This window comes from Podarcis melisellensis, assembly GCF_964234715.1.
Source record: "Podarcis melisellensis genome assembly, chromosome: 12".
Taxonomy (NCBI): Eukaryota; Metazoa; Chordata; class Lepidosauria; order Squamata; family Lacertidae; genus Podarcis; species Podarcis melisellensis.
The window spans coordinates 10,742,252-10,758,793 of NC_138544.1; the positions used below are offsets into that span (position 1 = coordinate 10,742,252).

The window sequence follows — 16,542 nt, forward strand, 5'->3', positions numbered from 1 at the left end:
ACAGTTGCAGTTTTCCTTAGAGGCTTGCAAGGCGATGTCTATGCACTGTGTGAAAAGGGGGTGTGGTGGGGGCTGTTGAAGAGAGCAAGAGATGGGGAACATCATTTACGTATCTTATTATGCACCTCACTATTGTGATGCAGTGATGGGTACAGTTTCGTGTACCGCTGAAATACCGTATTTTTTGCTCTATAAGACTCACTTTTTCCCTCCCAAAAAGTAAGGGGAAATGTGTGTGCGTCTTATGGAGCGAATACCAGGCTGCACAGTGATCCCTCTTGCTGTTCTGACTTCTGAGATTCAGAATATTATTTTTCTTGTTTTCCTCCTCCAAAAACTAGATGCGTCTTATGGTCTGGTGCATCTTAAAGAGCGAAAAATACGGTACTATTTTGATGTACTCCACATTATTGCCTTAGACACTCCAGGAGAAGCTAATGACTTGGAAGTGGGTGCAGACCTTGCCTGACCTTTCCTCCTTTCTCCCTTTCCCCTCCCTACTGCAAAGGAGTGTAACCAGAGTAATTGGGGCTTGCTGCTTTGGGTGTGATGAGGGTGTGAGCATTCCCCCATGCTCAGGATAGGTTTGCTCTTAGGTGAAAGATTCGGCTAAGGCAGGGGTCAGCAAACTTTTTCAGCAGGGGGCTGGTCCACTGTCCCTCAGACCTTGTGGCGGGGGCGGACTATATTTTGAAGATAAAAATGAATGAATTCCTATGAGAGCCAGTGTGGCGTAGTGGTTAAGAGCGGTAGACTCATAATCTGGGGAACCGGGTTCGCGTCTCCGCTCCTCCACCTGCAGCTGCTGGGTGACCTTGGGCCAGTCACACTTCTCAGAAGTCTCTCAGCCCCACTCACCTCACAGAGTGTTTGTTGTGGGGGAGGAAGGGAAAGGAGAATGTTAGCCGCTTTGAGACTCCTTCAGGTAGTGATAAAGCAGGATATCAAATCCAAACTCCTCTTCTTCCTCTATGCCCCACAAATAACCCAGAAATGCATTTTAAATAAAAACACACATTCTACTCATGTAAAAACACCAGTCAGGCCCCCAAAATAACCTAGAAATGCATTTTAAATAAAAGGGCACATTCTACTCATGTAAAAACACGCTGATTCCCGGACTTTCCAGGGGCCCAATTTAGAACGCAGTTGGCCAAGATCCGGCCCCCGGGCCTTAGTTTGCCTACCCATGGGCTAAGGAGTGTGCGTGTGCATTCACCTGTCTTTTAAGTGAGAAGTGGAATGTTAGGGAGCTGTATCTGTCGTGAGAGCATGAATTCAGCTCACATATGTATATCAAGTAGAATTGGGGGGGGGGCATTTGGTGACTGGTGTTTTATTGTTCCATATTTATCCTTTTTATTGTACTTTTGCAGTATACTTTTATTGTATTTTCCTGTGTTAATATTCTATTATTGCTTTGGGGACCTGACCAACCAATCACCCATTCACTTGCACACATGCTTCAGCAAAAGATGCCTTGATACAAGTGTCCCCCTACATGATGGACTTGTGCGTGACACAGTATACACGTAACACTGGGAAATAATTGAATAATTCAATTCAACTCTGGAAATGGTGGGATAGAGCTGGAGAGTCCAGAGCTTGTCAGTGAGAGTAGGGGAAGCCCCAAAGAGACCAGAGGTGCAGTGGGGCTTTGTTTATGCTGCTGAGCCTTCCTGCTGAACAGCTGATGTTCAGGGTAGTGCAACAGCAGAAGCTGCTGCTTTCCCTCACATCCTCCAGCCTCCTGCTGGCCTCAGAGCTTCAGTTCTAGTTGTGGATATGTTTGAATTGAAGAGAGAGTGGCAGAGAGGGCATTTAGAGGGTGTTCCCCCTTACACAATTTCACTTATGCGCATGTATCCCCACATACGTGAGGAGTAGCTTGTACCCTCTCTAGCTTCTACCCTCTTGCCCTTCTCACATGCTGCATAACACAGCTCTTCCTACTACTCATTTGCTGTTACTGCAGCAATACAGTAATGCAATACTGCAGTTTGAAGGAAGAAAGTAATGAAGAAGTGATCACCACAGAGACACAGGTCCCATACATTGAGGATGATGTTGGGTCTACTGCATTTCATGTGAAGAAGAGGGAGCCTTCAAGTGATCTAGCATACTGCTCAGAGAGGTGCTTGGGAACTGGACTCTGCAGGGTTCCAGGAGGCATTAATCTTTTAAAACAACACACCTCTCTTTCTTGCTCTAATTAATCCTTTAAGCAGTTTACTATTTGACTGTATGACCAATGGTGACCAGAAAACTGTGTGTGTTTCGGGGAGAACCTTGTCCTCTAGACTCTCTACACTTGCTGTGTATTGATGGGTTAGGCCGAGCTGTTGATGGATATCTGAGTGAGGAACTTTAATCTATATAATTGATAACTTTTATCTAAGGTGATAGTGGCCAGTCAGCGGTGCTTTGGGTGGGGAGGTCAAAGTACTGCTAACAGCCCTGTACCAAGTCATGATCCTTCATGCCCAGCCAGTACTGCTTTTTGGGAGCAGGTGACGCTGTGATCTAAACCACTGAGGCTCTTGGACTTGCTGATCGGAAGGTTGGCAGTTTGAATCCATGCAATAGGGCGAGCACCCGTTGCTCTGTTCCAGCTTCTGCCAACCTAGCAGTTCGAAAGCACACCAGTGCAAGTAGATAAATAGGTACCGCTGTGGCGGGAAGGTAAACAGTGTTTCCATGCACTCTGGCCTCCGTCATGGTGTTCTGTTGCACCAGTAGCAGTTTAGTCATGCTGGCCACATGACTCAGAAAACTGTGGACAAACGCCAGCTCCCTTGGCCTGAAGCGAGATGAGCGTTGCACCCCATAGTAGCCTTTGACTGGACTTAATTGTCCAGGGGTCCTTTTCCTTTTTTCTTTACTGCTTTTTGTGCCATATTCATCTCAGTTGAGAAATGCCCAGGAATTGTCTGTAGTTTGATAGCTTATATCTTGCAGTTATTTCAATAATCATTTGTCCTTCCAGAATATTTATATTGTTTTTATTATGTGGACGTGCCACCCTTCTTCAGTGGAACTCAGTACACTGCCAATTGACCTCCCTTTCTAGCTTCAGGAAGGGTGTTGCAACAAGTGTCCCTGGATTGTGCCTTGTGCCCATAGAATAGGTGTCAGAGTGATTCATCTGGTTAACTGCTTGCTGGGTCAATTCCGGTTCTGCCTCATGGACAGCTACTGAATATTGAGATGAAACACTGGGAGTCAATGCCCACGATCAAGAGCAACTCTCCTGGGCGCATTCCTTCCCAGTCTTCTTCCCCATTGCCCCACCACCAGATTCCCAAAAGTTCCATTGCTTATCCATAATGGGTTTTTAAGTTTTCATGTTTGTACTACTTACACAGGTGCTAACATACCTACTGGTGCCATTTTCCACACATAACTGCTCTCCTTGGTGCTAGATGAGGCTGTTAGGGAATTTGTCTGCAAGTGGAGGGAAAGGAGGATCTTTTTCTGCCTCCCCATTTCCAGCCACTCTCTGAAGTCTGGAGAAAAAAATCCACATAAGAATATTAGCGGGGCAGGCAGGGGAAGCATGGCTTTGTTATTTGCAGTCTTTAGATGAGGACTAGATGACATTATTATTATTATTATTATTATTATTATTATTACTATTACTATTACTATTATTATTATTATGTTGCCCCAGCTGCTCTGGGTGGCTTTCAGCACATGTTGTTGTTGTTTAGCCATTTAGTCGTGTCCGACTCTTCGTGACCCCATGGACCAGAGCACGCCAGGCACTCCTGTCTTCCACTGCCTCTCGCAGATTGGTCAGACTCATGTTTGTAGCTTCGAAAACACTGTCCAACCATCTTGTCCTCTGTCGTCCCCTTCTCCTTGTACCCTCAATCTTTCCCAACATCAAGGAAAGAAAAACACACATAGAAAAAGCACATAGAAAAACATAAAAAACATCTTGATGAAAAATAAGCGTAGGATTTTAGCTGGAGTTCATTCATTTTCAGTCTTTCTTTTTTTTTTAGGCACTTAGACATCCTTTTGCGGCGCCTGCAACCTAGGCTTAAAAGGCCATTTGGCAAATAGCTTTTATATCTGAGTTTCCAACACTGGTTTGAATTCAGCAATCTCTAGAGGGGCACAAGTCAGCCAACCTCCACTTCTCAAAATTCATTGACACGTGCCTGTAAAAGTGGTTTCAGTGTAGGTCCCTAACAAGTTACTGATTAGTGGTGAGAATTGATTGCTTCTTTGGCATTGGATCCAATGAAAGCAGTCTTTCCACTTTGCAGTTATTTCTGGCTCCGCCTTGGACGGCCACTGCCTGCTCCTTTACCCTTTTCCATTATATCATTTTCTTTCCCCCACCCCATCCTGTCTAGCTGCTTATAGTTGCCTAGCAATGAGAGTGTGGAGAAAGGAAACTAAAGCAGTAACTTATGATCATATTCCTGTCCTATTTATCGATCCACCAAGGAACCTGCCCTGTCTAGTCTAAAATATCTCTTGTTAGCCTGGCTGCTCTAGAATCCACCCTGAAAATTTGATCCGTGTTGTCCCTTTTTGACATGGCAGAAGATTAAAGTATGGCAGCCATACACAAAATCCTAGAAAGCAACGAATGTTTGGGGAAGGTAATGTCTTTCCTGATCTCTGAAATGAATCAATATAACAAGCAAAGCCGGTTGTAATTATTACAACATTTTGATTTTATTCAGCCAAATGTTCTCAAGTGCATTATGTCCAGTGCAAAAGCCAGCTCATGTTTTTGGTATTCCGTATTTGGTTGCTAATAAGCAGAACTATTGCATAGCTAGTAATTTCTGCTAATCTGTTGGGTTGAGGGACAATCACACATCCGGTTACTTTATTTCAGTTTGTTATACAGTAGTGTGTTCTTTTTAATTTCTCATCTGTTTACTTTGCCATGAATTATTGTAGTGATTAATCAGCTATTGTTTATGTCAGTAGTTTGCCAAATTTCTTTTGGCATATGTATTGCTTCAATCAATAAAAGGTTTTACCATCAAGTAAATAATGTCTTTTCAGAGAGCCTTGGAATAAAATTCCTAGATAAACGTGTACTGTCTGAAAACACAGCCCTGCTGTTCTTTAAGTTTTATTGTGAATTTGAGTGAAAGGAGGGAAGCAAGTTTATATAAATTGTTGCCTGTGTATTCTGGCCCCATAGCTTGCGCAGAATTCTTTTCCATGAGTATAGGACACTTAAAAGTCAGGGAAGACCCTGTCTTGACACTGCTCATGGGGTGCTGAAAAAGGAAGGATCTCTTGATGTGTAGTTTCTTCACTGCTACCACCAAGTTTATATTTCCCCTCCCCTGCTGCCTCCTACTAAAGAGTCCTTTAACTTCTAACTTAGTTTAATAAGGCTTCAGAAACATTAAAGTCCCAATAAGCTCAGTTTACTTAACTGTTGTTCCACACAAAACTTTTACTGTTTTGGAAAAGGCACTTTTAAGTAGCTTGAACATTGACCCATAAGACCCATAAATAAACCCAGAGTATATTCAGTTAAACCGATTTCCCTAAGCAAGCCAATACATATTTTTAAAGTTATGTCAGAATTCAGCTTCTAGTTATATTTGCAGACTTCTCTTCTGGCTTTTCTTCTGGAGAAGTCCAGGTATGCACTCTAATTTCCACAGTAGTCTAGTTCCTTTCTCTTAGTGTTTCAGCTCTTTATTCCAACTCTTCCCTTGTATATTATGTCAACTCCTCCTCCTAACCTCTTTGTCAGTCAGAAGGAAACTATACTCCTTGAATTAGATTCCATTTCCCCTATTTTGTTATATTTCCTCCCCATGCTACCTCTTTTGTCTTCAGATTTCATTCCCCTATAATTACCAAATTGTACTTTCAATCCTTGTATTCTTTGTAATTAAACAGTCTTTTTTAAAGAAAAAAGCCAACCATTTTATAAACAAGACAGAACATAGTGAAACAATTTCATCTCTCTATTTTCCATCACCCCTTTCACTGTTCTACCCTCACTCCACCCCTGAAGAATTTGGACACATCTGTTGGATGCAAGGCTTCGCTATCCACAAATTCAATGCTTTTGGGCGATGTCTTGAAGATTCCTGGATTGCTGATCTGCACTTATGTATGTTCATTGTTGGAAGATCATAGCATTTTCGTGCATGAAAAAGGACTTGTGAAAGGGGCTGGATTGCAGGACTGACTGGCTACCTTGCCAAGCCAAAATGTCTGAATCCCCAATGCTGATAGGTAACAGATCTGGAACGAAATACAGACCTGGAACGAATTTAATACTGCCGCTTGTTTAGGTAGTGCCTTTGCTTCTAAGACTTCAATCTGCGTGTGCCTGTGCCAAGCAAGGGCTTTTGCCAGCACACCCAATATTTACATTATTATTATTACATTATTGATAGTCCCTCAGTTCTACACATGACATCCACCACCACCTTTTTCACTTGGCACCAATAGCAAGGAGACTTGCGAGCAGATTCCTAAATGTGATGTGGCGCGAAAGCTCGAATAATCCAGATCTCACACACCCTTTTTTTACACTGTTCATCCCTCCCTTTAAGGCTGATAGTGTCTGCCCAGCAACCCCAGTCTTGGTGAAGCTTCACCAGGAGAGATCTACCCTTACACGGCTTCTCTTTTCTATCTCCTCAGTGTTCATTATTTTCCTTGGTTTGTGTCAGAAACTCGAGAGAACATACATGCCTCCCATTGTTAAGATACTTCAGGGGTTTTTCCACCAGTTGGGACAGAACTCAAAATGCATCTCTTGACAACCATACACTGCAGGGCTCAAGGGAATCTAACAAGTTATTTGCAGTCATACCTCATATTACGGCCGCTTCAGGTTACATGTTTTTGGGTTGTGGACCGCGGGAAACCCGGAAGTACCGGAATGGGTTACTTTTGGGTTTCGCTACATGCAAGGAAGCGCCAAATTGTGCCTGCACAGACGCGGCGCTTCAGGATGCGAACTCTGCGGGTTGCAGACGTGCCTCTGTCACGGATCCTGTCCTCAACCTGAGGGTTCACTGTACAGTGGTACCTCTGGATGCGAACGTCCGAAGCCCCGTTCGCATCCAGAAGCGAACACAACCCGCGTCTGTGCAGGTCGCGATTTGCCGCTTCCGCGCATGACGTCATTTTGACCGTGTGCGCATGCGCGAGCCGCAAAATCCGGAAATAACGTGCTCCGTTACTTCCGGGTCACTGCAGCGCGCAACCTGAAAATACTTATCCTGAAGCTACTTCAAGCCGAGGTATGACTGTACCTACTTTCAGTTCCATATTGTACTATATTCTATATGCAACCTGGTTTTGTGGAAGAGCTGGTTATCCACAAATAATTACTGTAGAATGGCCCCAAGATCATATTCTCGGGCCATAATGACTGCCCAAGAGTAAACGTACAACTTTTTCTCTTTCTATTGTCTCCTAATTGTCTGTCTTTCCCTTGTGTGACTGAACCCCGCCTCATTTGCAATTGGAGTTTGCCTCATTGCATTTCGGCCTCTCTCACCGCCTGCCAGATCCCTAGCACCTTTGCTCTCCTTTCATACAGCGATAGTAATGGTTTCCCTCCTGTTAACTGTTGGTGTGGCTTACCGATGTACCTGCTCTGCGTGACTGTAAGTCTGTAATAATCGCAAACTCTGGAAATTGTGTTCTGTTGCTTATTTTCTTCGGTTTGCAATGGAAGAAGCAATGTCTCAGTGCTTCAGAGGGTCTCAAGGTTCAGGATCTTGAAAAGGACACTTGTGATGGTGACATTTGTAGACTTCTATGTAGGGGTGTGTGTGTGCTCAGGGACACATGTTTAACAGTACCAGGTTCTACGCTCAGGCAGGAATAACCAGCTCCTTAAATATAAGATAGGGCACACCAGAAGTACATGTGAAAAGGATCTCAGGGTCTTAGTAGAGCACAAGCTTAACATGAGTCAACAGTGTGATTCAGCAGCAAAAAAAGCTAATGCTATTCCAGGCTGCATCAACAGAAGCATAGTGTCCAGATAAGGGGAAGTATTCTGCCTTGGTCATACCACACCTGGAACACTGTGTGCAGTTCTGGGCACCATAATTGAAGAACGATGTTGACAAGCTGGAATGTGTGCAGAGGTTGTCTGATGATCAAGGGTCTGGAAACAAAGCCTTATGAGGAACAGTTGATAGAGCTGGAAGAACTTTCTGATAGTAAGAGCTGTTCGACTGTGGAACAGACTCCCTCAGGAGGTTTTTGACTCACCTTCCATGGAGGTCTTTAAGCAGAGGTTGGGTGGTCATCTGTCCTGGAAGCTTCAGTTGATATTCCTGCATCTATTTATTTATTTTGCATTGTAGGGGGTGGGCTAGATGACCCTACAGAGGGTCCCTTCCAACTCTACAATTCTGTGATTTGAAGTAGGTTGCTGGAAGAGGGGGACTGCCTCCTGTGAACCCAGCATAGAAATGCAGTGGGCTGTTGCTGTCCCTCCTACTAGTTCCCATGCAGACTAATAACTTTTGAGGACTAATTTGTTCATTTTATTTACTCATTGAGTTACTTATTCCGTTTATGCCCTGCACCTCCACCATCCAAGAGCTGCCAGGTAGCTATCATACAACACCACTAAAAATATAAGAACCATTAATTTCAACAGCAGCACATGCAAAAGAAACTCCATAAAATAAAACTTCAACATGAGCTTGAAAAACCTGGATATTTATTTTTTAAAAACACATGTGCCTTGTGCCTAAATAACACTAGTGTAGATGTCAGGCAGCTCTTCCTGAGGAGGGCATTCATCTCTGAAGTTGGGACTCCTGAAGCAGAGCCTAGATTATGGTCTTGGTGTTTGGGCAGCCTATTACAGGAGAAGGCAGTCCAATTAATAACCTGGTCCTTTGCAGGAAACCCAGACTACATTTCAGATGGCTACAGAGCTGTGTTCGTGTTAAGCACCTGAACATGTGTTGCTGGTTATTGTATAATGTCCTGCAAGAAAAAATCATGTATTATTTTTGGCAACAAATTTTAAACTTTCCCAAGAAAAAAACCATCCGTTCATGAAACTTAAACTATAGAAGAGAGAATCTAAATCCAGATCAGAAGTTTTCTGGTGATGGTTAAGATTCATAGATGGTTAAGATTAACTGGCTGGGTAGCTGCCTGTTGTGTTTCGAGGAAATCTTAATATCTCACACAAGCTTTGTGTAAAAGCTACTGTCTTCTTCTGTGTACTTTTGTAACTGTGTGTTGAGAAGATACCCAGCTCTAAGAAATGAGATTGTTTACGGTTCAGTTTTATCCTTGGTGCATTATTTCTCATGCTGCACTTGTAGAGGTTTCACCATGCTTAAAACAGTCAGCAGTGTGTCTGAATTCTCATGCCGTAAGGGTTAAAGGCGTCTCTTGTAGTGAGAACTGAAATGTTGTCTTCCAGTTCATGTGCAAAGGCAGAGTACGGTTTCCATGGAAACGCATGGAATAATGTGTTTCATGTCTTCCTCTTGCATTCTGATAGTAACATATCCCTGCATGCAGAATCTTCAGAGTTGGAAACCACTGTAATGGAAGGAAATGCAGTTTATTTTTAAAAAATGTGCAGCATCTTGTAAACCTTAAATTAAGAAACATAGCTAGGTAGAGCAAGCAAAGCAGGTCAGTGGTCCTGTATAAATTGCTCATGGGGCTAAGCCAGTATTTCTAAACCCACGTTTTCGCCTGTGATATTTAATACATGTTTTCCGAATCTAGGTGATCACAGTTTGGGCAGAAATTGATTTTAATGTCATGGAAATGCAGCCTTCCAGAAATAGGTTGTCTTGTTTTTCCAAAATAGAAGCACACTGGGGATAAACAAATAATTTCAGAAATTAGAGGGACCTGTGGCAGGATGATGATAATAATAATAATAATAATAATAATAATAATAATAATAATAATAATAATAATAAAGGTTCCGGGAAAGGAAGTCTGTGACATGGGTGTGCATCTCCCTTACGCAGCTGTGTGTCAGCCTCGCCCATCTTGTTTGTGAGGGAAACTACAGGTTGGGTTTCCCTTACGTTTTCAGGGTCCTAGAGAAATGCAGCTTTCTTTTACCTGGCTGTAAAATTGTCTCATTTGATTTGTGCAATGCTGGGTTTTTAGTCTGAGATGCTAAATGGAATGTGCTATCGTGAAAGCAAAAATTGTGGAGATGGGAGGGAAACTTTACTAGGCAAAAGACAACACCCTTGATATTTGCAGGGTGGGGTTAAGGCTAAGGTTTCAAAGAGTATTATGCCTCTAAAATTTCTTTTAATAGCTTATAGAACGGTGGCTGCAAATGTTTGCGCATGGGAATGAATTTATATGTGTGAAGAATTTTCACCTTTTCATCTGGCAGTGGCTACCAGGAGATGATGTCACCTTGCAGCCGATTGGTTGTTTCAGTACCTAGTGCAGGGAAGAGAGAGAAGGATGCCGGCACAAATCTCCGTGGTGGATCTATGGTGTTTTCTGACAGTTTTTCACAGAATATTTTGATTAGCACTGAGATTTTCCAGCCATGTGAGCAAGTGAGAGTATCTTAGTGCAAGGGGCATTGAGAGCTGTCAGAGGAATGAGGCGGCTGATCTGCAAACGGATCTGTGATTGTAAGTGCTGAAATCAGGGTGGAAGAAATGAAGCAGGGAGTGTTAGTAGACACACTGTGGGAGGAGGATGTGTAGTAGAGACGGCAAGCATGAGTAGGAGAAAAGCAGAGGTTTTGTTCTCTGTTAAAATGCTGGGAATGAATTTAATTGCGAGAGTTCGGTTTTAGCAATAAAATAGAAATGGACAATACTTGCCTTGTAAAATATTTTTTTCTTGTTGAAATACTAGGATTTTTGAAATGTTTCCCCCCCCATCATTTGCAAAGCCATTATATGAAATGAAATGACTTTTCCCCTTTATTACTTGTCTACAGCTTTGAAGACAAAGGGCGTAATAATTAGTATTGATTTTATTTGATTTTTGGCCACTTCTGAGTGAATGCTGCTTAAAAGGCACTTCTTTCTTTTTTAAAAGGATTATAACACAAGATTTTGTTTTCAAACCTCCTTTCCAGATAAAAGCTTTGATGATGAAGAGTCAGTGGATGGAAATAGGCCATCTTCAGCTGCCTCAGCCTTCAAGGTTCCTGCAGCCAAAAAACCTGCAACTCCCTCAAATACTTCAAGAAAGCCAGGTTCTGCTGGTGGGCCTAAGGTTGGAGGTAAAACCAAACTATTGACCCTTGAGTGTTCTTCCCCATTCCCCCTTTTCTGCCTTTCTTCTCTTTGCTGACCCTGTCTCAGCCATAATTCATATTGAGGAACTTTGAAGGGTAATGTTTAATTCATAACTGCAGTATTTTTTGCAGACCTAGAAAGTGTGAAGAACCTTGGCAAAGTGTGTGCATACATGAATTAGTGCATGTGTGTGGATGTAGATGATAGTTCAGTTAATATCCAGTTTTTAAATGCTTGTTTTGTATTGTATCATTAGCTGTTCACACTCTTGTGAATAGTTGAATTTACATTTTATATTTACATACATTGCATAGTGATGAATCTAATGCTTTAATGCATTACTTGATACTGAAACATCCCTGCTGTTATATAAAAACTTAGAAACAGGTAAATAATCTCTTAAGTGGACTCAAGCCATTTGTTTGAGCGGGGGGGGGGGGGGAATGTAGACCACACCACAGTGCTATGATATTAATTCCTGTGTAAGTGTGGCAGATTTGGTTCATAGACAAATCTGTTTTATGTATTTACATGCATGTTGGAAGACATTTATTTTCTTTTGAAATGGCTGGAAACAGGACTTTCTAAAGCAAATAACATTTCTCTTACTGTGATCATTTAAGTATAATCAAAATTACAATGGCAAAATTTAATACAGGCTACTGATGCACTGAATTTATATTTAAGATGCAGTTGTCTGTCTGAAAGGTTTAGTTAATGTTATATTTTCCATTTTGACTTTTTATTGTGTGGTTTTAAATTGTTGCAGAAGTTGCATTATGAAAGCTGGAAGGATTGTTACTCATGTTTTCTGTGTGAACCGGGTAGCTCCTTAAGATCAGCTGGGGCTTTGGTTCTGAAACTTATCTGGACCACACTTTCAAAATAAGAATTTGCTCACGCCAGCCGAGTTTTTTATTGATAAGAAATTTATTGGAAAACACAATTAGGATTGTACTCCATATCACTTGATGCTCTTGCTCTCATTTTGAAAATATATCTATCCCTATTCTGCAAATAAATAAATTATAATTGATACTATGCTATACTACACTACCCGAAACTGAAATGTTTAACAGTTTCTTTGATTGTCCTTGATTCTTCTCACCACGCTTGCCATCCTCTCCTCCCACACCAGTGTGGCACACCACACCCTTGGGGAACCGCTGATATAGGACATGAATGCTGCAACCCCGGGCAAGCAGTTAAACATAACAGTTGTAAAAAAAAGGTTACATTGCCATGTATAATTCTGTATAGCACAACAGGTATGCACTGGATGCTGGGTAAAATGCAAACCCAAAATTTTACTTTTTGGTAAATTCTTAGCATTTTCCTCTAGGTTTTGTCTGAATTATTCTTTATTATAATTTCCTCTGAAATTTTGTACCTCATTTCTTTTCTTTTCTAAGATTTGGCTTTATAGATACTAGATGTTTCAGCAAAAACCAAACCCATAGAACCTTCATTCAATACTTCCCTGGTTTTTGTACGTGTGATGTAAAACAATTCACCTCTACTTTGTGTAGTAGAGTAAACTCATTTTTCTGATAATGCATAACCCTGGCAAAGAAAACAATAACTTTAAAACATGCACGTGTAACTTGGGTTGGCATGGTTGTTAAACCAAAATAGGTAAGCCAAAATGCACTGGTACATGAGCAACACACTGGTGTTAGCTCAAAGTGGTAATAATCAAAATTGGATGTGAATGTTCATTAGTTTGTTGAAACATTTTGCCATTGGTGGAAAGCTGTCTTGCCTGCAACCCCTTTCTACCAACGTGGAAACAAGTATCTCAGTTTCCCTTCTCCTCAATGACTATATACATTCACACCTCAGTTGTCGAACGCAATCCGTTCTGGAAGCCCGTTCGGCTTCCAAAATGTTCGACAACCGAGGTGCAGCTTCCAATTGGCTGCAGGAACTTCTTGCACTCAAGCGGAAGCCGTGTCAGACATTTGACTTCTGAAAAACTTTCAAAAACCGAGAGACCCCAGAAAGTCTTAATAAAAGGCATGACAAAAATTGTGTCTAAAAACTAATTTTTAATCTGTATATGCTCAGGTGTATACTGAATTTTTTCGTGTATAAAACGCCCCCTACTTTTGGGAACCCCAAATTGAGAAAATGGGGGGAGATGGACCAGAGTTGTTGACCTTTTTTTTTTTAATGCCCCCAAGATCACTCACCTGATGCTGCCAATCGCACGCGTCGCAGAAGAAAAACAAGCTCCCCGCCAGCAGCCACCAATTGCACACACAATTGCCGCAGGCACAGCCAATCCGCCGCAGCCCTTGACGCAGCCACCCAATTGTCGCACCAACAGCCAATCCTTGCAGCAGCCGCTAATCACCCACCCAATTGCTGCTGACAAGCTCATGTTTGCAGCTGCAACCAATCCCCCGTCCCGCATATGCACTATCCGTGTAAAAGACGCCCCCCCCCCCCGATTTTTAACCTTATTTTAGAGTAAAAAAAACCTTGTCTTATACATGGAAAAGTATGGTAATCTTCTCTCAAAAGTTGGTGAATCCAGAGACCTCGAATACAACAAAAACATGTATTCAAAATAACTGATATGACATATGTTCTCATTGGTGACACACACATTTTACATTCTCTGTTGCGATGGAGCTTATTGAGCATGACTCCATTGACAGCTACTTTAGTTATATGACACCGCCCATGGCTTCATTTCTCATGTCACATTAAACCATAGCAGATGTTCCTGCGGTATTCCCTAGAACGTGTCTTGTTGTGTCTTCCAACCTTAGGTTGACATGTTCCTAACAAATGACCATGACAAACTTGCTATGACTTGTGGTTTATTTGGAGGAAATAAAACTTGAACCTGGGTTTGGAGGACATGGCAAGCCAGGCTCTGACTAATTTTGCAGCAGGATTGGAGTGCTATGAGAGTATTTGAGCTGCTGGTTCACACTGACACGGACTATTTTTTTTAATTTGACATATGAGCCATCTCACCTATGTAAACTCAGGTGGTAGCCATTTCTAATCTGATGAGTTAAAACATAAATGTGAGCATAGAAATTTAGCATCAATTTGGCTTAGCATGTTGTGTGAGCCAGATCACATATCTCTTACGTTCTTCTAATTTAAACATTTGCTAAAAGTCGCCCTCTAGCAAAGGTGTATGCACTCAAGTGTGGAAAGAACATTGCTATTTTTATTTACATGCAAAGTTATATTTCACCTAGTAGTTCACAAACATGTTGTCTAATAAGTTTAATGAGTTGCCTAAAGATATGTCAAGTGGCATTTTAATATACAGAATTAGTTAAAGCATTTGCTTTCCTAAGCTTGAAACTAACACATTTTAGTTGTCCAATCTTTTATATTGCAGGCTTTGCATTTTAAGGCCTGTGTTAACGTATTAATTTACAATACTTTTAGCCCAGTGCAAGTGTCCGTTTTCATTCCTTTTAATAACAACAATAATAATAATATGGATTCCTCCAAATGTTGCTTATTTATTTCTGCAGACTGCTGCAGTATCTGTTTGCTATCAGACTTTCTGCCTTCAAGGAACTGCCTAAATTAACTTGTTCTCCAAGAACTTCTGGAACATTTCACATGGAACCCTGTACACTTTTGAGGAATACACATTTGATTCATGAAGATCATTTAGCTAATGTCAGGCCTTACCATTGTCTCACGTGAGCTTTGTGTCACATGAACACACTGGTCATGTGTACTGTCACAGAGTGCTGTCTTGTGATTCCACACTACAATACTAGTAGGAGTGGACAAACTATGATTTGGGTAGGTCTGGCCACTATTGACATTACCTTACTGGGGAGTTGCTAATAAAGTTCTCAAGAACCACTGGAACAGAGTTTAAAAACACTGCCATAAATATTAAGCCATGGTTAGAAGTTGGTTTATATTCTGAATTGTTAACCATAGTTTCCCAATTCGGATGAAATGGGGAATTTTGTTAATGGAAGACTTCCTGGTTCCATGCTCACACATGTGAACCAAGGAATGAATGTGGAGCCCATGTCCATAGCAGCTTGTTGAGCCAATATATGTTCATGCAAACACAGCACTGTTTCATCGTTCATTGGTGATAGGCCTCTTTGAGCCACTTGTTGCAATTGGTAAAGCCAGCTGTGTGTAATGCTTCAAAATGCTGAAAATGGAAAACATATTTGGGGCAAACTCAATCTTGTAAATTCTCAGTCTCTGACATAAATCTTTTTTTCATCCATGCAGCTAAATTTCTAATTTTGACCTTAACTTCCCTGCTTATATAGCGTGCCACTTTCTTGGGCTGGAGGCATTCTTCCTCCTTCTTTAGTTTCATCCTAATCACTGCCGCCTAATTCACTTCATTGGTATTAATTGATGAACCACATTAAGAAGCACAATAATCCTTTGGCTCTTTATATTCTCACCCTACTTTTCTTTATCTTTGTCTTCCAGTCTGTCTTGCCAGTGATTCCAGCTTTTATCCCTTGTGTGTTAGGGTTGGAGATACTAGACTTTGTGCTTTTTTTCTTTCTTTTGACCTTTGAGCATGGGAGAGCCACAGTTGTTGTCATCATTTTTGCCCACTGCTGAGAAGCAGAATAAATTATGGAAACTATGCAAATCTACATAATTATATGGGTGACAGAATTCAGGTTTTCTTGGTACAGAATTTGTTGCCCTGGCAGGGAAGGCTGGCATTCTTGTAAATATTCAGCAGTACCCTGTGGTAGTTCAAGCATTTTAAATTGTATCTTACGTAATAAAATCAGTAATTTAATCAGTCTTATTGTTTCTTAACAGTAGCTTAAAATCCCAGGTAAAATACATGTTTTTGTTTTTATTAGACCAAAGCTTTATTGAATATAACAAGCAGACATACAAGCAAACATTTATGCAAATATATATAATTGCAGTCTTATCACTTACAGGCACCACCAAGGAAGGAGGAGCTGGTGCTGTTGATGAAGATGATTTTATAAAGGCATTTACAGATGTTCCTACTGTGCAGGTAAGGTGAAGTGTGTTTTGTTCATGATAAGATTTCAGTTTGGGAGCGCTTCAATTTTTTTTTGCAAATTTGCTTTTCACAGCACTCCTCTTTTAATAACTGAATGTTTACTGAGTTCCATGGGCTGCCTTGAACTCGAGGAAAGGTGCGCTAAAAAGGTTTGAATATATGAATTTTCTTTTGGGGAGGTCTGGTAGCTGAGTTAAATTCTCACACTCAGGTGTTAAATTATAAATATATTTGGGAATAATCTTCCATATCACATTGAGTAGGATGAGAGTGAAGGGTGCAGTTTAGCTTACTTGCATG

General features: G+C 41.3%; 1 protein-coding gene across 30 annotated transcripts in view; it reads left to right on the plus strand.

Moving 5' to 3' along the window:
* CLASP2 (cytoplasmic linker associated protein 2) overlaps positions 1-16,542 on the plus strand; it is a 122,304-nt gene that overhangs the window by 43,504 nt on the left and 62,258 nt on the right. For 24 of the 30 annotated variants that reach the window (XM_081930981.1, XM_081931009.1, XM_081931003.1 and 21 more), the window contains 2 exons: positions 11,066-11,212; positions 16,154-16,233. In XM_081930981.1, coding sequence (XP_081787107.1) covers positions 11,066-11,212; positions 16,154-16,233 — 227 coding nt within the window. Of the gene's footprint in view, positions 1-10,433; positions 10,611-11,065; positions 11,213-16,153; positions 16,234-16,542 lie in introns of those variants that run through there. The other 6 variants (XM_081930999.1, XM_081931002.1, XM_081931000.1 and 3 more) reach the window with 4 other exon arrangements.